Source organism: Sebastes umbrosus, chromosome 18 (assembly GCF_015220745.1).
Source record: "Sebastes umbrosus isolate fSebUmb1 chromosome 18, fSebUmb1.pri, whole genome shotgun sequence".
Classification (NCBI taxonomy): Eukaryota; Metazoa; Chordata; class Actinopteri; order Perciformes; family Sebastidae; genus Sebastes; species Sebastes umbrosus.
In genome coordinates, this window is record NC_051286.1 from 2,115,500 (window position 1) to 2,132,444 (window position 16,945).

Here is a 16,945-nt window from a genome sequence, read left to right on the forward strand (position 1 = left end):
GTGATTTTTAGAGTTTAACAGCCAAAAACCATCTGCAGTCTTTCACAACTGAATATCTTCCTTCTTTATTCCGACTCTTTCTCTGCAGACCAAACTGTAGTTTTATTAAGGGCACAATCAGAGAGAAATGAATCTCTTCCACCTCCAGATTTACAGATCTGTGGTGTGTGAGGACATTTTATTCAGTTTTGATCCTTTTTTGATTTGCCTTGTATTTCTTTTATATCTTCTCAGTGTCTTCCTAGTCCCAGTTCTTATATCTTGTGTTCAGCACTTTTAATTCCCTTATTGTTGAAAAGGTGCTTCACATACTGTGCACAAAGCTTCCATCCAGCGTGTAATAGCAGAGAAGCACAGTTAATAAATGTGTGAAAAAGTTAAAGGTTGGTGGAGACATCGGAGACGAAAAGGCTCATCATAACAACTCCTCCTCCTCTTCTTCCTCCTCCTCTTCCTCCTCCTCCTCCTCCTCCTACTTCTCCTCCTCCTCCTGAGGCGCTCTGTCTAGTTTACCCAGCATGTTGAGTCAGGTCTCATTTAATTCATAAAGAGACTTTCCAGGAAACAGAGAGAAGCAAGAGAGAAAGATTCCCACGGATCATGTAAGAACAAAGCCGTTTCTGTTTCTATTTCTGTGCGTAACGGACCGTGGAGAGATGGAACAAGTGGTGCGCACAGAGCGGAGAGCTCTGCCGCAGCTCTGCCTCTGCCTCCTCCTCCACCTCCTGGTGGGCTTCTCCGTGCCATCCTCGGCGGCCTTTGACCTGGTTCTCCTCCACACCAACGACGTGCACGCCCGGGTGGAGGAGACCAGCAAGCTCTCTGGGAAATGCAGCAGCAGCAGCCAAGGCAAGTGTTTTGCCGGGGTGGCCCGGAGAGCCACGATGATCAAGAGGATCCGCAGCACCGAGAGCAACGTGCTGCTGCTGGACGGCGGAGACCAGTTCCAGGGGACCGTCTGGTTCAACTACTACAAGGGAGCCGAGGCTGCACATTTCATGAACAAACTGGGTTATGATGCCATGGTGAGTTTAATAAGTTATAATCTGATTGCTGCTTCTGCATGTATGTTCTGACTCTGGGGACACTAAGCAGACCTGATCCAGATGACCTGAGAGGTCTGGATGGTTCAGAACATAGCAGAAGATCAGAAATGTATTTTGGCCCTAAACCATTTAGTGCTTTGTAAACCAGCAGCAGTATTTTGAAATCAATTCTCTGAGAGGCAGGGAGCCAGTGTAGAGACCTCAGAACTGGACTGATATGATCCACTTTCTTGGTCTTAGTGAGGACTCTAGCAGCAGGTTCTGGATCTGATCCATCTTTTAGGAAGACCAGTAAAGACGCCGTTACAGTAGTCAAGTCGGCTGAGACATCAGTCCTCTAATTCTTGCTATATTCTTCAGGTGATAGAAGGCTGTTATTACACTCAAATGTGTTTTCTTTCCAGTAGTGGAGGAAGTATTCAGATCTTTTTCTCAAGTAAAAGTAGCAATACCACAATGTATAAATACTCTGTTAACAGTAAAAGTTGTTAAATCTAAAATGTATCTAAAAAATATATACTAAAAGTCCTCATTATGCTGTCAGTGTTGTATTAAACAATTGATGCATCATATTGGATCATACTTTGTAAATGTATCAATCTACAAAGTAACTATAGCTGTCTGATAGATGTCGTTGAGTAAAAGAATCAGAAAATGGAAATACTCAAAGAACACGTCAGTCAAAATCGTGCTTAAGTACAGAAATATTTAATATTTCTACTGTTTATTTGTGTGTATAACAATACTGTTATTACAATATTCTTAATCATAAGTCAGAGGATTAACTGTAGTTTTCTGCCATTAAAGCTGACAAAATAGAATCAGATTTATTTGCCAAATACATACTGTACATACTCCGGTTTTATGCATCTCTCTCAATGTACTTGCACAGAAATATAAATAAAAGAGACAAGCACAACAAAGCTGGGCAAATAAAGGTGAGAAATAGACAAGACTGTTATTATAAGTAGTGAAAAAATAGGTGTATATATAAATATATATATAAAAAGCACCAATGACAAACAATAAAATAAGAAATAAAATAAAATGTCTATATACAAGTTAAGTGTTCTGTAAGCTGTAAAACAGTGCAAAGAAATTAAGACTGAATGGATATACATGGACTGGATGATTATGTTCAGTATGTACTTGTAAAGATGTCCTCTAAATATAGAGAATATTGTATTACATAGTTTATTTCTTGTCCCACATTTTTAATGATGTAATCTACGGTTAACAAACATTACTAAAACCATCAAAGATAAATAAAGATTAGAAAGGTCTCAGTTCAGAGCAGACAAATCAGTGAAAGTCTGAAGTTGATGTATTGATTCAGGTCTAAAGGCCTCAGTTGGTTTTAATCAGCTTAACAGCAGCAACACTGAGAGAGAAACGTTTTAAAGGATCAGCTGTCTGCTCTCTCTGCCTTTTATCTTTGCACCATTTTAAATCTTGATGGCAGAATGAATCCTGTTTCCTGTGGAGGCATTTTGCCTAAAAACAAATTTATTTTCTATGCAAAAAAAATTACTCCTGTACGGTGGCCAAAATAGGTCAACACACTACTTCAGAAAAACAAATGAGCGAAACGTACATAATACAAAAATGCTGCAAACAAAACACATTCATCAATTTGAAACATGTACACAACTTACAGAAATACAGTACACAACACTGCAAGTCGTATAGAACAAAAGTTAAGTTTCAAGACAATATAAGATTTAATATGTACTGTACGTAGCACTTTTCTAAACATAGCTGCAAACAAACAGAATCCAATATTGCTAAAACAATGAAGCTACCAGATCATTTTGAAAATATAATTAAACAATAAAACAGTAGAACAATGAGGAGGATACAAAAGAAATGCAACCAAAAACAGGTTCAAATAAGTTTTAAGTAATACGTTTTCCAATAACATGTTTTATGAAAAACGTTTTGAGCCATCCAATTCTTAAGGTCGCTAACACATCTCATAAATCAGGCTGCATTTGCAGTTTAAGAGGAATATAAAGGTGTGTATCATCAGCATAGAAACTAAATAAATATCATAATCGTGCAATCAGAACGTCGTTAGATGATATACTGACATCACTGACGAATGGGATTTGGTGGTTAGAAGACCACAATACGTCTAGCTTTAAACTGAGATAGATTTGCTCACATGGAGACAGTGCAAAGATGTGAAGATTGAATGGGAGTAAATAACTTAACGTCTTAGGGTGGAGTAAAGAGGATTATAGTTGTCCAAGCAAAAAAGGTATGAACTACTTTCTCAAGATATGCAATTGTTAAAAATTGTTTAATTTTAGCTGCTGTTCTCAGTTGAAGGAATTATGATTGTACTACCCCGGATTCAAATAATAGATTGATGTCAAATTGAAGCCCTGGATTCCAAGAAAAACTCCTTTTTATTGGATGATACACGACCAATTTTGGATTACAGAGGAACCGTCAAAGAAGCGAGGCCAAATATAGGAGCTTCCGATTCTGATTGATTCAGGTACAGAACATTTTGAGCCATTCAATAGTTAGGGTTGCAAAGACATCTCAGAAATCAGGCTTCATTTTCAGTTTAAGGGGAATATAAAGGTGTGTATCATCAGCATAGAAATGAACATATCCAGCCAATATCTAAAAAAAGATAGCAGAATTGTGCAATCAGAACATCGTTAGTTGATATATCGACATTATTGACAAGTGTGATTTGGTGATTAGAAGGCTAAAAGATGTCTAGGTTAAAACTGAGCTAAATTTGCTCACATGGAGACAGTGCAAAGATGCAAAGAATGAATGGGAGTAAATAGCCTAATGTCTTAGGGGTTGTGGTTATGGTTATAGTTGTCCAAGCGAAAAGGCATGAAATACTTTTTCAAGATATGCAATTGTTAAAAATTCTCAGTTGAAGGAATTATGATTAAACTACCCATGATACTTATTTGTCAAATAATAGATTGATGTCAAATTGAAGCCCTGGATTCTAAGAAAACTCCTTTTTATTGGATGATACACAACCAAGTTTGGATCAGTATTCCTTTGCAGTTTAAGGGTGATATAAAGGTGTGTATCATCAGCATAGAAACGAACATATCCAGCTAATACCTAAAGAAAATATCAGAATCGTGCAATCGCTGATATATCGACATCATTGACGAGTGGGATTTGATGGTTAGGACAAAAGACGTCTAGGTTAAAACTGAGCTAAATTTGCTTGAAAACCGAGCGTTATTTTTAGAGATCTAGATTACATATAAACATTTTTCATCCACATTTTAATGACTGTTTCAGTGTGTTGTTAGAACACATTAAAATAGTTGTTGAAATGTTGTTGAAACAGAAGTTATATGTCACCTGGATGTCTAAAAACTTTCACATTTCACATCTTTTGACCTGCCAATCATCAAATTGATCTCACTGGGTAACAACTACCTGTATTAGATACAAGAGCTTTACTTCTAAAACAAAATACTTGTGTAATTTGTGGTGTTTGTGACGTATTTATGTTTCCCCAAAAAAAAGATGTGTTTCATAGTCAGATCCAGCAGAAACAAGGCTTTTCTTTGTTCTGCTATTTTATTTCTGGTTAATTTCCACATTGTCAGTGGGTTACGAGATGACCAAACTGTTGTTTCCTATTGTGTTAATTCAGTTATTGCCGTGCCTGTAGAGCTGCTTGCTGTCTGATGTCAACATCCATCTTCTTCTGTTTGGAAACACTTAGTTTGGTTTCCTGTAGCTGGATTTAATAAACATTCTTTAACGAGCCGCTGCACGACTTTGTGGACGAGGACCTTAGTTTGTTTTTTCCGATTCAAATAAATTGAACTAAAGGATGACGTTTCTATGACTAACATGCTCAAAGGACTAAAGCAATAACCACATTGAGTTTACAAACCAGTCTGTCATCAATAAAATCATTAAAACGCTATTAGATTAATCAGATTAATCATTAAAACATGAGGAAAATATTCTATAATAATATTATGGAAGGAGCCATTCTGTACAATCTGTACTTTGCTGATAATACTTCTGTACTTTTACTTAACAGTCAGGACGTTTTTGCTTATGATGTACAGATACAGATACAGATACAGATAGCTTTATTTATCCCCGAAGGGCAATTCAGTTTCTGCAGTCCACCGAGACATATACACACATTCATACTGCACAATCATCATTGACAGAGGGAACACAGTGGTGGCATATGGGGAGGTGCAGAACAATAAAAGTACAAGATTCAAAATTAAAAATCTTCGCAATAAAAACAATGAATACAAGAATAAAAACAAGACGAGATAAAAGAATAAAAGAATAAATAAATAATTAGAATAGAATAAAGTGCCAAGAGTATTTGCACATTGCAAATTGTATTCCAAGAATGTACCTAATGCAAACACAGACAACCGTTATGTGGTTAGTGCAAAATAATTGTACATTCAAAGTAAATAAAACATTTTTTTGTTGTCGTTCATTCATGATAGTTACTCTGCGTTCAGCAGTTTAATGGCGGAAGGAATGAATGACTTGGAGTAGCGGTTTGTCTTTCTGTGAGGCAGCAGATAGCGCTGTCCTGAAGGCAGTAGTGTGAACTCACTAGACAGGATTTGGTTGTGATTAATAATGTTTTTGGCCTTCTGGAGGACACGTTTCTCCCAGAGAGAGTTTAAGTTGCTCTGCTGGGCTCCGATGATTTTGGAGCAGACTTTCACAATGTTATTTAGGCAATTCCTGTCCTTCATAGACAAACCGTTAAACCAGCAAATAAATGAAAAGGTTAAAAGGCTCTCAATATATGACAAGTAGACAGTGCACAGGATAGATCTACTCACACCAAAGGAGTTGATTTTCCGCAGCAAATGAATTCTCTGTTGGCTTCGTTTAACAATGGACTCAGTGTTTACATCGAACTTGAGATGAGAGTCAAACACTGTGCCCAGGTACTTATAAGAGTGCACGATGTCAACATCCTCGCCATGAATTATACTCTGAGTGGGATTAATCTTGTTTTTTCTAAAGTCAATCACAAGTTCTTTAGTTTTTGAGACATTAAGATCAAGATCATTTTTGTCACACCACTCGACAAAGGCAGGAAGAGCGCAGCCATGATCTACCTCTGCCCCCTGTAGGAGCGACAGGAGTGCAGTGTCGTCTGAAAATTTCACTAATAAGCTGCCCTCCTTAGAAGACCTGCAGCTATCTGTGTACAAAATAAAAAGCAATGGCGAAAGGACGCAGCCTTGCGGAGAACCTGTGTTAGAGACCAAGGTATTAGACATAATACCATTAACTGAAACCTGTTGTGTTCTGTCTGTTAAGAAGTTTAAAACCAATGTTAAAAGCTGGTGAGGTAGGTTAAAATGAGATGCAAGCCTCTCAATCAGAATGTGAGGCTGCATCTTATTAAAAGCTGAAGAAAAATCAGCGAATAAGAGTCTGACATGAGCTTTTGGTGTTTCCAGGTGTCTATAAACTTTGTCCAGAATAAAGAGTTTAGCGTCTTCCACTCCTTTACCTGTTTGATATGCAAACTGGAGTGAATCCAGTTTGCCCTCCACCAGGGAAAGAACCTCTTCCTTTAAGATTTTCTCCAGGTTCTTCACTACTAGGGAAGTGAGTGCAACAGGTCTGAATTGGTTTAATTCCCTGGGATTTTTAACTTTAGGAATGGGAATTATGGTGGAGGATTTCCAAATTTTGGGTAACTGGCAGCTGTCAACACAAATCTGAAAGAGCTTAGTGAAAACCTCACTAAGTTGAAGTTGATCAGCACAGTGGTGCAAAGTGCGACCACAGATGGCGTCAGGGCCAGAAGCTTTCCTTGTCCGCATTTTCCTAAATAAACCATTGACCTGCTCTTGAGATATCAATATATTGCTGTGGGGTACCAGGGAGTCCCTCAACCTGGATACATCCTGAGTGAAGTCAGACCTTTCAAACCGCGAGAAGAACAAATTAAAAGTGTTCGCCAAGTCTACATCCTCAACTCCATTAATGCTAATAAACTGCTTGGATGTATTTGCTTGCTGATTAATAGAGGCCATAGATTTAATCCCCTGCCAGGCTGACCTTAGGTCGCCATTTACGTACTGACTTTCTATTTTTTCTTTGTACTTGGCTTTAGCCTTGGCTGTTTCAAAATTAACCTGTAATTTGTGGTGTTTGTGACGTATTTATGGTTCCCCAAAAAAAAGATGTGTTTCATAGTCAGATCCAGCAGAAACAAGGCTTTTCTCTGTTCTGCTATTTTATTTCTGGTTAATTTCCACATTGTCAGTGGGTTACGAGATGACCAAACTGTTGTTTCCTATTGTGTTAATTCAGTTATTGCCGTGCCTGTAGAGCTGCTTGCTGTCTGATGTCAACATCCATCTTCTTCTGTCTGGAAACACTTAGTTTGGTTTCCTGTAGCTGGATTTAATAAACATTCTTTAACGAGCCGCTGCACGACTCTGTGGACGAGGACCTTAGTTTGTTTATTCCGATTCAAATAAATTGAACTAAAGGATGACGTTTCTATGACTAACATGCTCAAAGGACTAAAGCAATAACCACATTGAGTTTACAAACCAGTCTGTCATCAATAAAATCATTAAAACGCTATTAGATTAATCAGATTAATCATTAAAACATGAGGAAAATATTCTATAATAATATTATGGAAGGAGCCATTCTGTACAATCTGTACTTTGCTGATAATACTTCTGTACTTTTACTTAACAGTCAGGACGTTTTTGCTTATGATGTACAGATACAGATACAGATACAGATAGCTTTATTTATCCCCGAAGGGCAATTCAGTTTCTGCAGTCCACCGAGACATATACACACATTCATACTGCACAATCATCATTGACAGAGGGAACACAGTGGTGGCATATGGGGAGGTGCAGAACAATAAAAGTACAAGATTCAAAATTAAAAATCTTCGCAATAAAAACAATGAATACAAGAATAAAAACAAGACGAGATAAAAGAATAAAAGAATAAATAAATAATTAGAATAGAATAAAGTGCCAAGAGTATTTGCACATTGCAAATTGTATTCCAAGAATGTACCTAATGCAAACACAGACAACCGTTATGTGGTTAGTGCAAAATAATTGTACATTCAAAGTAAATAAAACATTTTTTTGTTGTCGTTCATTCATGATAGTTACTCTGCGTTCAGCAGTTTAATGGCGGAAGGAATGAATGACTTGGAGTAGCGGTTTGTCTTTCTGTGAGGCAGCAGATAGCGCTGTCCTGAAGGCAGTAGTGTGAACTCACTAGACAGGATTTGGTTGTGATTAATAATGTTTTTGGCCATGAAAACATGAGGAAAATATTCTATAATAATATTATGGAAGGAGCCATTCTGTACAATCTGTACTTTGCTGATAATACTTCTGTACTTTTACTTAACAGTCAAGACGTTTTTGCTTATGATGTAGTATTTTTAGGCCATGGTATTTCTACTTAAGTAAAATATCTGAGTACTTCTTCCACCACTGATCTTTTCATGTTGTATTCTGATTGGTGAGGATACTTTTGTGTTAAAAGTTTCCTCTTTCTAAGTTCATCATTCACTGTCTGCAGAAACTAGACAAACTAGTCTGTGAGTGATTTTACTGAACACACACAGACTTGTTTAATATACTGTGTGTTTGCACTGTGTGTAATTTTGAAATGAATTAATGAGGGCAGTAGTCTGCAGTTCTTTATTTGACTTTCATTTTTGCATTTTAGGCTTTTGGAAATCATGAGTTTGATAACGGAGTGGACGGACTCATGAAGCCGTTCATGGAGCAGATTAAGTGTCCTGTTCTCAGCGCCAACATCAAGCCGGACGCAACTCTGGCCTCGACGTTTGGCAACTCTTATTTACCTTATAAGATCCTTACGGTTGGCAGTGAGAAGGTTGGCGTGGTGGGATACACTTCACAGGAAACCCCAGATCTGTCCAAACCTGGTAAGTGGATGTGGATCTTTTCTGTCTGTTTGATTCTAACTCTGCCTCATGCTCATCTGAAGGGCCTCCACACTGTAAACATGATGATATATACACTCTCTCTTAGTGTTATGCGTTGGCGTTTCATGGCCTACATCAGTATAGTAAACACTGTTTCCTCTCCAGCTGTCATGAAGAGTTAGAGAGGAATTTTAAGTATGTGTAGAAGAAAGTCTGAAAAACATGTTGGAAACAAGATTGTAGAAACACAAATCACCAGTGGCATTTCATCTGACGGTGCACAAGTTAAATATCATTTGTTGATGTAGCTACATAGTCCAAAAAAAAACGACAAAATGAAAAAAAGGATGGCTTCCTGAGAGAAATCAAAAGAGGCACAGAATTCCCAGGAGAAGTTATGTCGTCTAACTAGAAAACAGTGCTTCACTAATGGAATAATTGATCTGAAGATCTGTAATATTACTGTAAAAATCAGAAAACAAGAATACTTAAAACATCTTGTTTCAGCAGGGCTGCAAAGCTTCTGGTCTACTCAAGACGGGACGCTGATATTTGTGCACAAATTTAGAAAGTGTGAGCTAAATATACGCTTGCAACGCCGGCAAGGTGTGTTGCACTTGAGTCCAAGACAAATTTCCCCAAGGGGACAATAAAGTGTATCGTATCGTATCGTATCGTATCGTATCGTATTGTATCGTATAGTATCGAATAGTACCGTATTGTATCGTACCGTTCCATATCGTATCGTATCGTCCGTATCGTATCGTACAGTATAGTACCGTATTGTATCGTATCGTATCGAATAGTGCCGTATCGTATCGTATCGAATAGTACCGTATCGTATCGTACAGTATAGTACCGTATCGTATTGTATCGTATCGTACCGTACAGTACCGTATCGCATCGTATTGTATCGTATCCTATCCTATCCTATCCTATCGTACCATACCGTACCGTATCGTACCGTATCGTACCGTAATGTATCGTATTGTATCGTATCGTATCGTACCGTACTGTACTGTATCATATCGAATAGTACCGTATCGTATCGTACCGTTCCGTATCGTACCGTTCCGTATCGTACCGTAATGTATCGTATCTTACCGTATCGTATCGTATTGTATTGTATCGTACCATAATGTATCGTATCGTACCGTATCGTACCGTATCGTACCGTACCGTATTGTATCGTAAATTGCAAGTATTTAAATGTTTAAAGTGAGAGAAAATCAATATGACTTGAGAGGAGTTAGCATGTTTAAAAACAAAGGGTCACGACTAATGTGAAAACTTAAATAATAATAATGAAACATAAAAATAGAATTGCCTTTTTTGTTTGTTTTTCATAAATTGTTTGGGTTTGTGTGCAATTTCTTGATGTTTCTGCAGGATTAACAGATATTATTTTGTACAAACAGTGTTTCCAAATGCAGACCGTCCATCTCACCTGTCCCATGTTGCTCTACAGGACCACACCTGCAGTTCGAGGACGAGGTGACCATCCTGCAGGTGCAGGTGGACAAACTGCTGACGTTGGGAGTCAATAAGATCATCGCTCTGGGTCACTCAGGCTTCACTGTGGATCAGGAGATCGCCAAGAAGGTCCGCGGAGTCGACGTCGTCATCGGTGGACACAGCAACACTTTCCTCTTTACAGGTAGGGAGCTGAATACAGGTGTTCATGTCACATCTGTATTTATTTATGGCTCTAATCTGTGTTTCATTACAGCCATTTTGTGGTGTCTTGTTAGTGATGCATGTGCTAATCCAAAATCCAAACTTCACCCTTGTTGGTCTGAGTTTAATGCTTTAAATAATAAATATAGTGCAGAAAAAAATATGAAATATGGTGCAAATAAAGAGATGCATGGGAATAGTGGAGGTAATTGGGAGATATTCCAGATATCTCCATATATGAATTACAACTAAGAGACTGATGGTAAGTTTCAGAACAAACTCTATTAAGGATTAACTGTTGGTTATTGTTTAATTTCACTCTCCTGCAGTGTTTAACACTGTGAGCTGTGTTACAAGAGGAAACTCTGATGCTTCGTCCTCGTGGTCAGGTCAAGAGTAAACACAGTGCACTGTTTGGACATCAGAGAGAAAAGATTGTCCCTGAAGCTGACAGTGATGCATTCAAGGCCTCCTGTGAAGTGCAGATTTGTGCTGTAAAATTCAGTTAAACCCACAGACAGAAGGAGAAAAAAAAACCATGAACTTGGCATCAGTGACTTTTGCAGAGATGTTTTTTGCCACTAGAGGCAGAGCGACCCAGATGGTCAACTCTAAGGCTCTCTCCACATGTTTTCTTATGGAGAGAGAGATGCCGTTGAACCTCACTACAGTTCTACCAGATGTTACAATTCTCCGCTGCGCTCACAGTTTGATTAGTTTCAAGTTTGACCTTGTTTGTCGTGTCCTTTCAAAGTGCAGCCAAAGAGAGGACGTGCTAATGGCACCACTTTTGTGTTAAAAAAGAAAGAAAAGAGTCATAATATTATAAAGTAGTAATTTTACGTGTTATTTTATTTTTTTCACATAAAGTTATGACTTTATTCTCGTAATATTACAACTTTTTTCTTGTGAAGTTATGACTTTATCCTGGAAATTTCAGATGTTTTTTCCCTCAATGTGGCCCTAATACTCCGTAGTACATTGTCTCTTTGGCCCTCACTGCATTAGACTTATATACTATATACTTAGACTATAAACTGTGTTACCTTCATCACAATGATGCCTAAAATGGCTCTTTTGATAGTAAAGGTTGCTGACCCCTGCTCTAAATGCTGCACACTGTTCCGGCTTTTATTTGTCTTACATTATAATGAACTGAATGTCTTTGGGTTTTGGGTTGTTTGTCAGAAAAAAAAAGTAATTTAAAGGTTTTTTTTAGGTTTTATTGGACCAAATGATCAAATAAACAAATAATCAGCAGATTAATCGATGATGTAAACAATCATCAGCTAGAACCGTAGTCGACACAAATCAAAACGTGCTGTTTAATCGACAAGAAGATAACTTATAAATATACTAAACAACTGCTTCATTGGCGACGACCACGTTCACAACACGCGACGAAAACAACCAAGTGTCCACTGCACAAAAGTACGATCTGTACAAAATGTGCATATTTATGAACACACACATACTGTACCTCTCTATAATCCTTTAACAGCAGGTTACACCCTGATGTAAACCAGACGATGATTTCCAAACCAGCGATGAGCAGCATAACAAACATTCTTTAAAAAGCCATCATTGGAGGATCGGTCACATACAGACAGTATTTATAACACCTGGGATTTCAGTTCGGTGTTAGTCACCAAACTTAATGCCAATGTTGACAGAGTGACCACAAGGGAGAGATTTCCTCACAAGTTGTTTTTCTGTCTGAGTTGAGTCACTGTTTTTTTTTATTTAACCTAAATTGTAAGTCAGTCAGGTGAGGTTAAATCAACTGGTTTGGTTTAATCCAGTTTTTATTCTGGACTCATGTTTTGGCAGTTTAACACTTTTAGCTTCTCCTGAAGATGTTTTACAGGTTAACAGATTTCTTTTCTGTTCTGTGAGTTGATGAAATAAGACTTGTGGAGAGCTCAACTTGAGCTCTGGGGATTTGTAATGAGCATATTAAAAAGAATCAAAAAGTTGATCCATAATGAACATACTTGGTTGCAGCCCTGGTATTATCGGACATTTTATTAAACGTGGTAGTTTTCCGTTAAAAACTGTTGTTAGATTTAGATTCCCACAGACTCTAACTCTCCATAACACTTTATTTTTTCAGGACCCGCTCCGTCCTCTGAAGTCCCTGCAGGTGTTTATCCTTTCATGGTGAAATCAGACAATGGGCGGCAGGTTCCTGTCGTGCAGGCCTACGCCTTTGGAAAGTATCTGGGTTACCTGAAGGTGACCTTTGACGATGCTGGGAACGTGCTGAAGTCCACAGGAAACCCCATCCTGCTGGACAGCAGCGTCCAACAGGGTAAAGAGCTGGCCAGCTTTTTGATGTGACTTTTCTAACGCCCTTTTCAGTCATGAAATACACAACATTGCCAGCTTCATCCGTCTCTTAAATGAACGGCTGAATGTCTTGTCCAGATCCAGAAGTTCTTGCCGACGTGGAGGAATGGAAGAAGAATCTGGCCAACTACTCGACTCAGGTGATTGGAGAGACTCTGGTCTTCCTGAACGGGACCACTGAGGAGTGTCGATTTCGGGAATGCAACCTGGGAAACCTGATCTGTGATGCCATGGTAAGTAATTAATCACATGAAATAAAGGAACTGCAGATCAAAATGAGGTGGTGCAATACATCAAACAAGAGGTTCTCCTATTTGGCCCCCTCAGTCACAACTCAAATTTACAAGACAGTCTCGATTCCCTCTTAGTAAACATTAAAACCAGTTGACAGAAACCTGGGTGTTTTATTTGATACAACTCTTTGTTTTGAGGCGCAAATAAAACGGGTGGTGCAATCCTGCTTCATGCATCTCAGAAACATCTAACATCTAAAATGAAATCATTTCTATCAATCATGACGTCAATAGAGTAGTCAACGCTCTCATCTGCTCTCGTTTAGACTATTGTAACGCCTTTTATTCCGGTCTCAGCCAAACTTCATTACATCGCCTGCAACTAGTCCAAAACGGAGCTGCTAGACTAATCACTGGTACGAGGAGATTTGAGCACAAACTCCGGTTTCAGCTTGGTGCACCTTTTCCCACACCTTATATTGTCCTCTTTTGGCATATGTATTGATACAGTACCTCTGATTACAGGTTTTAGTTTTCTCATTATTTGGTCTTTATGTTTTGTTCTTTTATTGTTGTTTTTCTTTTGTCTGTATTTCACTGTATCTGTGCAAGCACTTTGTAACTATGTTTAGAAAGGTAAATAAAGATTATTATTATATTTTTATTATTATTATCAAACGGTAACATCTGTGTTTGGTATCGTACATGGTCCTTTACAAATCAAATAGATAACACATGGAACCCATGTGTGAATCTGCTTCTTCTCCTCTTTGTTATTCAGATCGACAACAACGTCAGATCCTCAGACGATGTTCAGTGGAACCATGTCAGCGCCTGCATCAACAACGGAGGAGGCGTCCGCACCTCTATTGACGAACGCACAAGAAACGGTGCGTCACTCAAAGTCACTGAAAGTGATTGACAGCTAAAACCACAATATCATTCTATATTTCACATGCTTGGCAGTAAGGTTAGCTTACCTGTCCAACAGGAATTTTGCCAACTTGGGGTCCATTTTGATACCTAAAACCGAACAAACGTCCCTCCATGAATCGAAGGCCCGGCCGACGTCGGTCACATTCCTGTTTTTAAGACGGGCTTCATTAGATATAACTTAGGTTTTTTTGTGCTTCCTTGGAATTTGTGTTGCAGTCTGAGTCGTGGTGGGGGCTGGTCGTTTCTAACCAGAACGTTAGCTATGGTCGCACACTGATTGCCCTGTAAGCGGAGCTGAAATTAAGGCACTCATGAGCACGCATGACGTCACATTCGTTGGATTTTCCCGGAAAAAAAAAACGGTCCATATTCTTCACATTAAAGCAGTCTACAGGCTGATAGAGGAAACCCAGAAAGTCGTGGAAGGTCTCATTTTTTAGGTTTAGGTTACAACCTGTTCACGCAAACGATTAAAAAAAACGGGTAAAAACTTACATACAATCCCTTTAAAGACAAATTCTGACTATTTATTCATATCTTGCACGGTAATCTTTATTCTACTGTTCAATCTGTACAATCATTGACGATTGAAGAACTTTATAAAACAGTGTTGATGTTGTTGTCTGCAGGTACGATCACAATGGAGGACATGATCGCCGTCCTACCTTTTGGAGGAACCTCCGACCTGGTGCAGCTGAAGGGCTCCACACTGTTCAAAGCCTTCGAACACTCAGTGAGACGATACGGCCAGAGCAGCGGAGAGTTCCTCCAAGTGTCCGGTATTTTTTAGTTTTTTCATCTGTATGTCGTCTTTAGGATATTAGGAAGGACGATGCGAAAACAGTGTTGGTGGCAGAGAAATAAGTGTAAGTGTGCTTAAGGGGTGCTGGTAGGTGGATTTCGTTACCTTTGGACAGAGCCAGACTCGCTGTTTCATTTGACGCCAGCTCTCTGTACTTGATCAGTTGGTACTACAAAAGGTATTGAGACATGCATCGATAAGAATCTGTGTCGTTCAACAGGATTTCGTGTAGAGTTTGACTTGTCCAAACCAGTGGGGAATCGTGTGAAGAGCCTCCTCATCCTCTGCACAGAGTGTCGAGTTCCTCGCTACGAACCCGTCCAGGAGGAGATGGTTTATAGAGTGGTGCTGTCGTCCTACATGGTGAATGGTGGAGACGGATTCTCCATGATCGCAAACGAGAAGCTCAAATACGACAGCGGTGAGACGTTTGGTTTGTTTGTTTGTTTGTTGTTGTTGTTTTCTTTCATGAGTTTGTAAAATTTATTTTAACATTTAACTTTTCATTTCCTTCCAGGGGATTTGGACATTTCAGTCGTGTCCAACTACATCGCGAAAAAAAAGAAAGTTTACCCGGCTGTTGAAGGACGCATCAAGATCTTTAACGCAGCTTCTGGACAAACCGCTCCACTGGTTTTACTGGTTTCAATGGGGCTGCTGTGGACTCTGTGTTGGAACATGTAAGGCTGATTTTTACCACGACAAACGTTTTTTAAAAGAACTGCACATGAACTTGAAGATTTAACAGCACTGATGGATTTAATTCAAACGGGACGGAAAATCTCACTTTAACTGTATTTTACAATTGTTTTAAAAGAAAATGGACTTCATGTGTGCTAAGTTTGGACAAAACAGAAACCACAGCCGAGGCGACTTAACAGCTGCAGTTCCTGTAAAGACCACTAGATGCCCTGAAGAAACCGACTGTATTGAGTTGAGCAGGAAATCGTCCAATTTCTGTCCAGAAACGTGAAATAAAAAGACTCTTTACACAAAAAGTTAGGGTCTCAGATTTTATTACGGCTTCATATCACACTCATCCACCTCAGCACCACCCAGGCTCTGCACCACTTACCTGTATTTAATGTTTTCTTATATGCAAAGCCAAATTGAAGCTTCAAAAACTGAACTGAAACACCCTGAACACATCATCGTTCAGTCCGTACAATAGTACCCGAACGCATCGCTGTTCAAACCTTCTTCAGTACGTGAACGTACATAAAATTCTGATGTATCTGACCTCTGAACTTTCTGTGCAGAGAGGAGAGGATTTCACTGCAGGTATCAATCAACACACATAATGAGTGGAAGTATGAAGCAATTTATCTTCTTCTCATTGTGACTGAACGTCGGCTTCAACAGTAGCAGCGTTCAGCAGACTCTTCTCTCCGTAACATCCAGTGTTTCTTCTCCTCTCAGCTGAGAGAACAAAGCCTCCTCTGTGTGAAGGGATCTCCCAAACGACGCTCTCTGCCTGTTAATGTCGGGAAACTCCTTATTAGTCAGTCGACCGAGCACCGACACAGCTGGCCCCCAGCCCGCGACCCAAATCTGCTGCCAAACGCTGGAAAACAAGACATTAGGACTGCTTTCACTTAGTCCCGGGTGGAAATGAGGACACAGAATCTGGCAGCCGCCAACTGTAGAAGTCAACCTGTGTCACATTCCAGTTTTATATTTAGTTATTCAGGGAAAAGAACTTCCCAGTTTAAACACAGTCCCGTTGTGAACCAGTTTGGAGTCTCATGTCTTGCACAAATAAATGTTGACAGTGATTTCCCCTTTCACTTTAAAGGGTACAACAGTAAGTGAACGTGTCATTGTTCAAATGTACTTCAGTACGTATAACAGTACATGAACGCTTCACCTTTCAAATGTACAACAGTAAGTGAACGCATCATCGTTAGTAACATACTATACTGTGACTTTTTTGTGACTTTTTTCGACATACAAT

At 39.0% G+C, this 16,945-nt stretch overlaps 1 protein-coding gene across 1 annotated transcript; it reads left to right on the plus strand.

Annotated features, from left to right (window-relative positions):
* The first annotated feature begins 488 nt into the window (after nucleotides 1-488).
* nt5e (5'-nucleotidase, ecto (CD73)) lies at nucleotides 489-15,989 on the plus strand. Its single transcript, XM_037751375.1, has 10 exons — nucleotides 489-1,025; nucleotides 8,772-8,994; nucleotides 10,463-10,651; nucleotides 12,785-12,982; nucleotides 13,099-13,253; nucleotides 14,035-14,143; nucleotides 14,819-14,968; nucleotides 15,212-15,412; nucleotides 15,509-15,754; nucleotides 15,842-15,989. The coding sequence occupies exons 1-9, from the start codon at nucleotides 657-659 to the stop codon at nucleotides 15,673-15,675; spliced, it is 1,761 nt and encodes a 586-aa protein (XP_037607303.1). The 5' UTR covers nucleotides 489-656; the 3' UTR covers nucleotides 15,676-15,754; nucleotides 15,842-15,989.
* The last annotated feature ends 956 nt before the right edge of the window (nucleotides 15,990-16,945 follow it).

Excerpts from the sequence above, each read along its gene's own strand:
- nt5e (XM_037751375.1), top strand. The coding sequence starts at position 657 with ATGGAACAAGTGGTGCGCACAGAGCGGAGAGCTCTGCCGCAGCTCTGC. Across the intron at positions 1,026-8,771 it reads AACTGGGTTATGATGCCATG|GCTTTTGGAAATCATGAGTT; the intron begins GTGAGTTTAATA and ends TTTGCATTTTAG. Across the intron at positions 14,969-15,211 it reads AGAGTTCCTCCAAGTGTCCG|GATTTCGTGTAGAGTTTGAC; the intron begins GTATTTTTTAGT and ends GTCGTTCAACAG.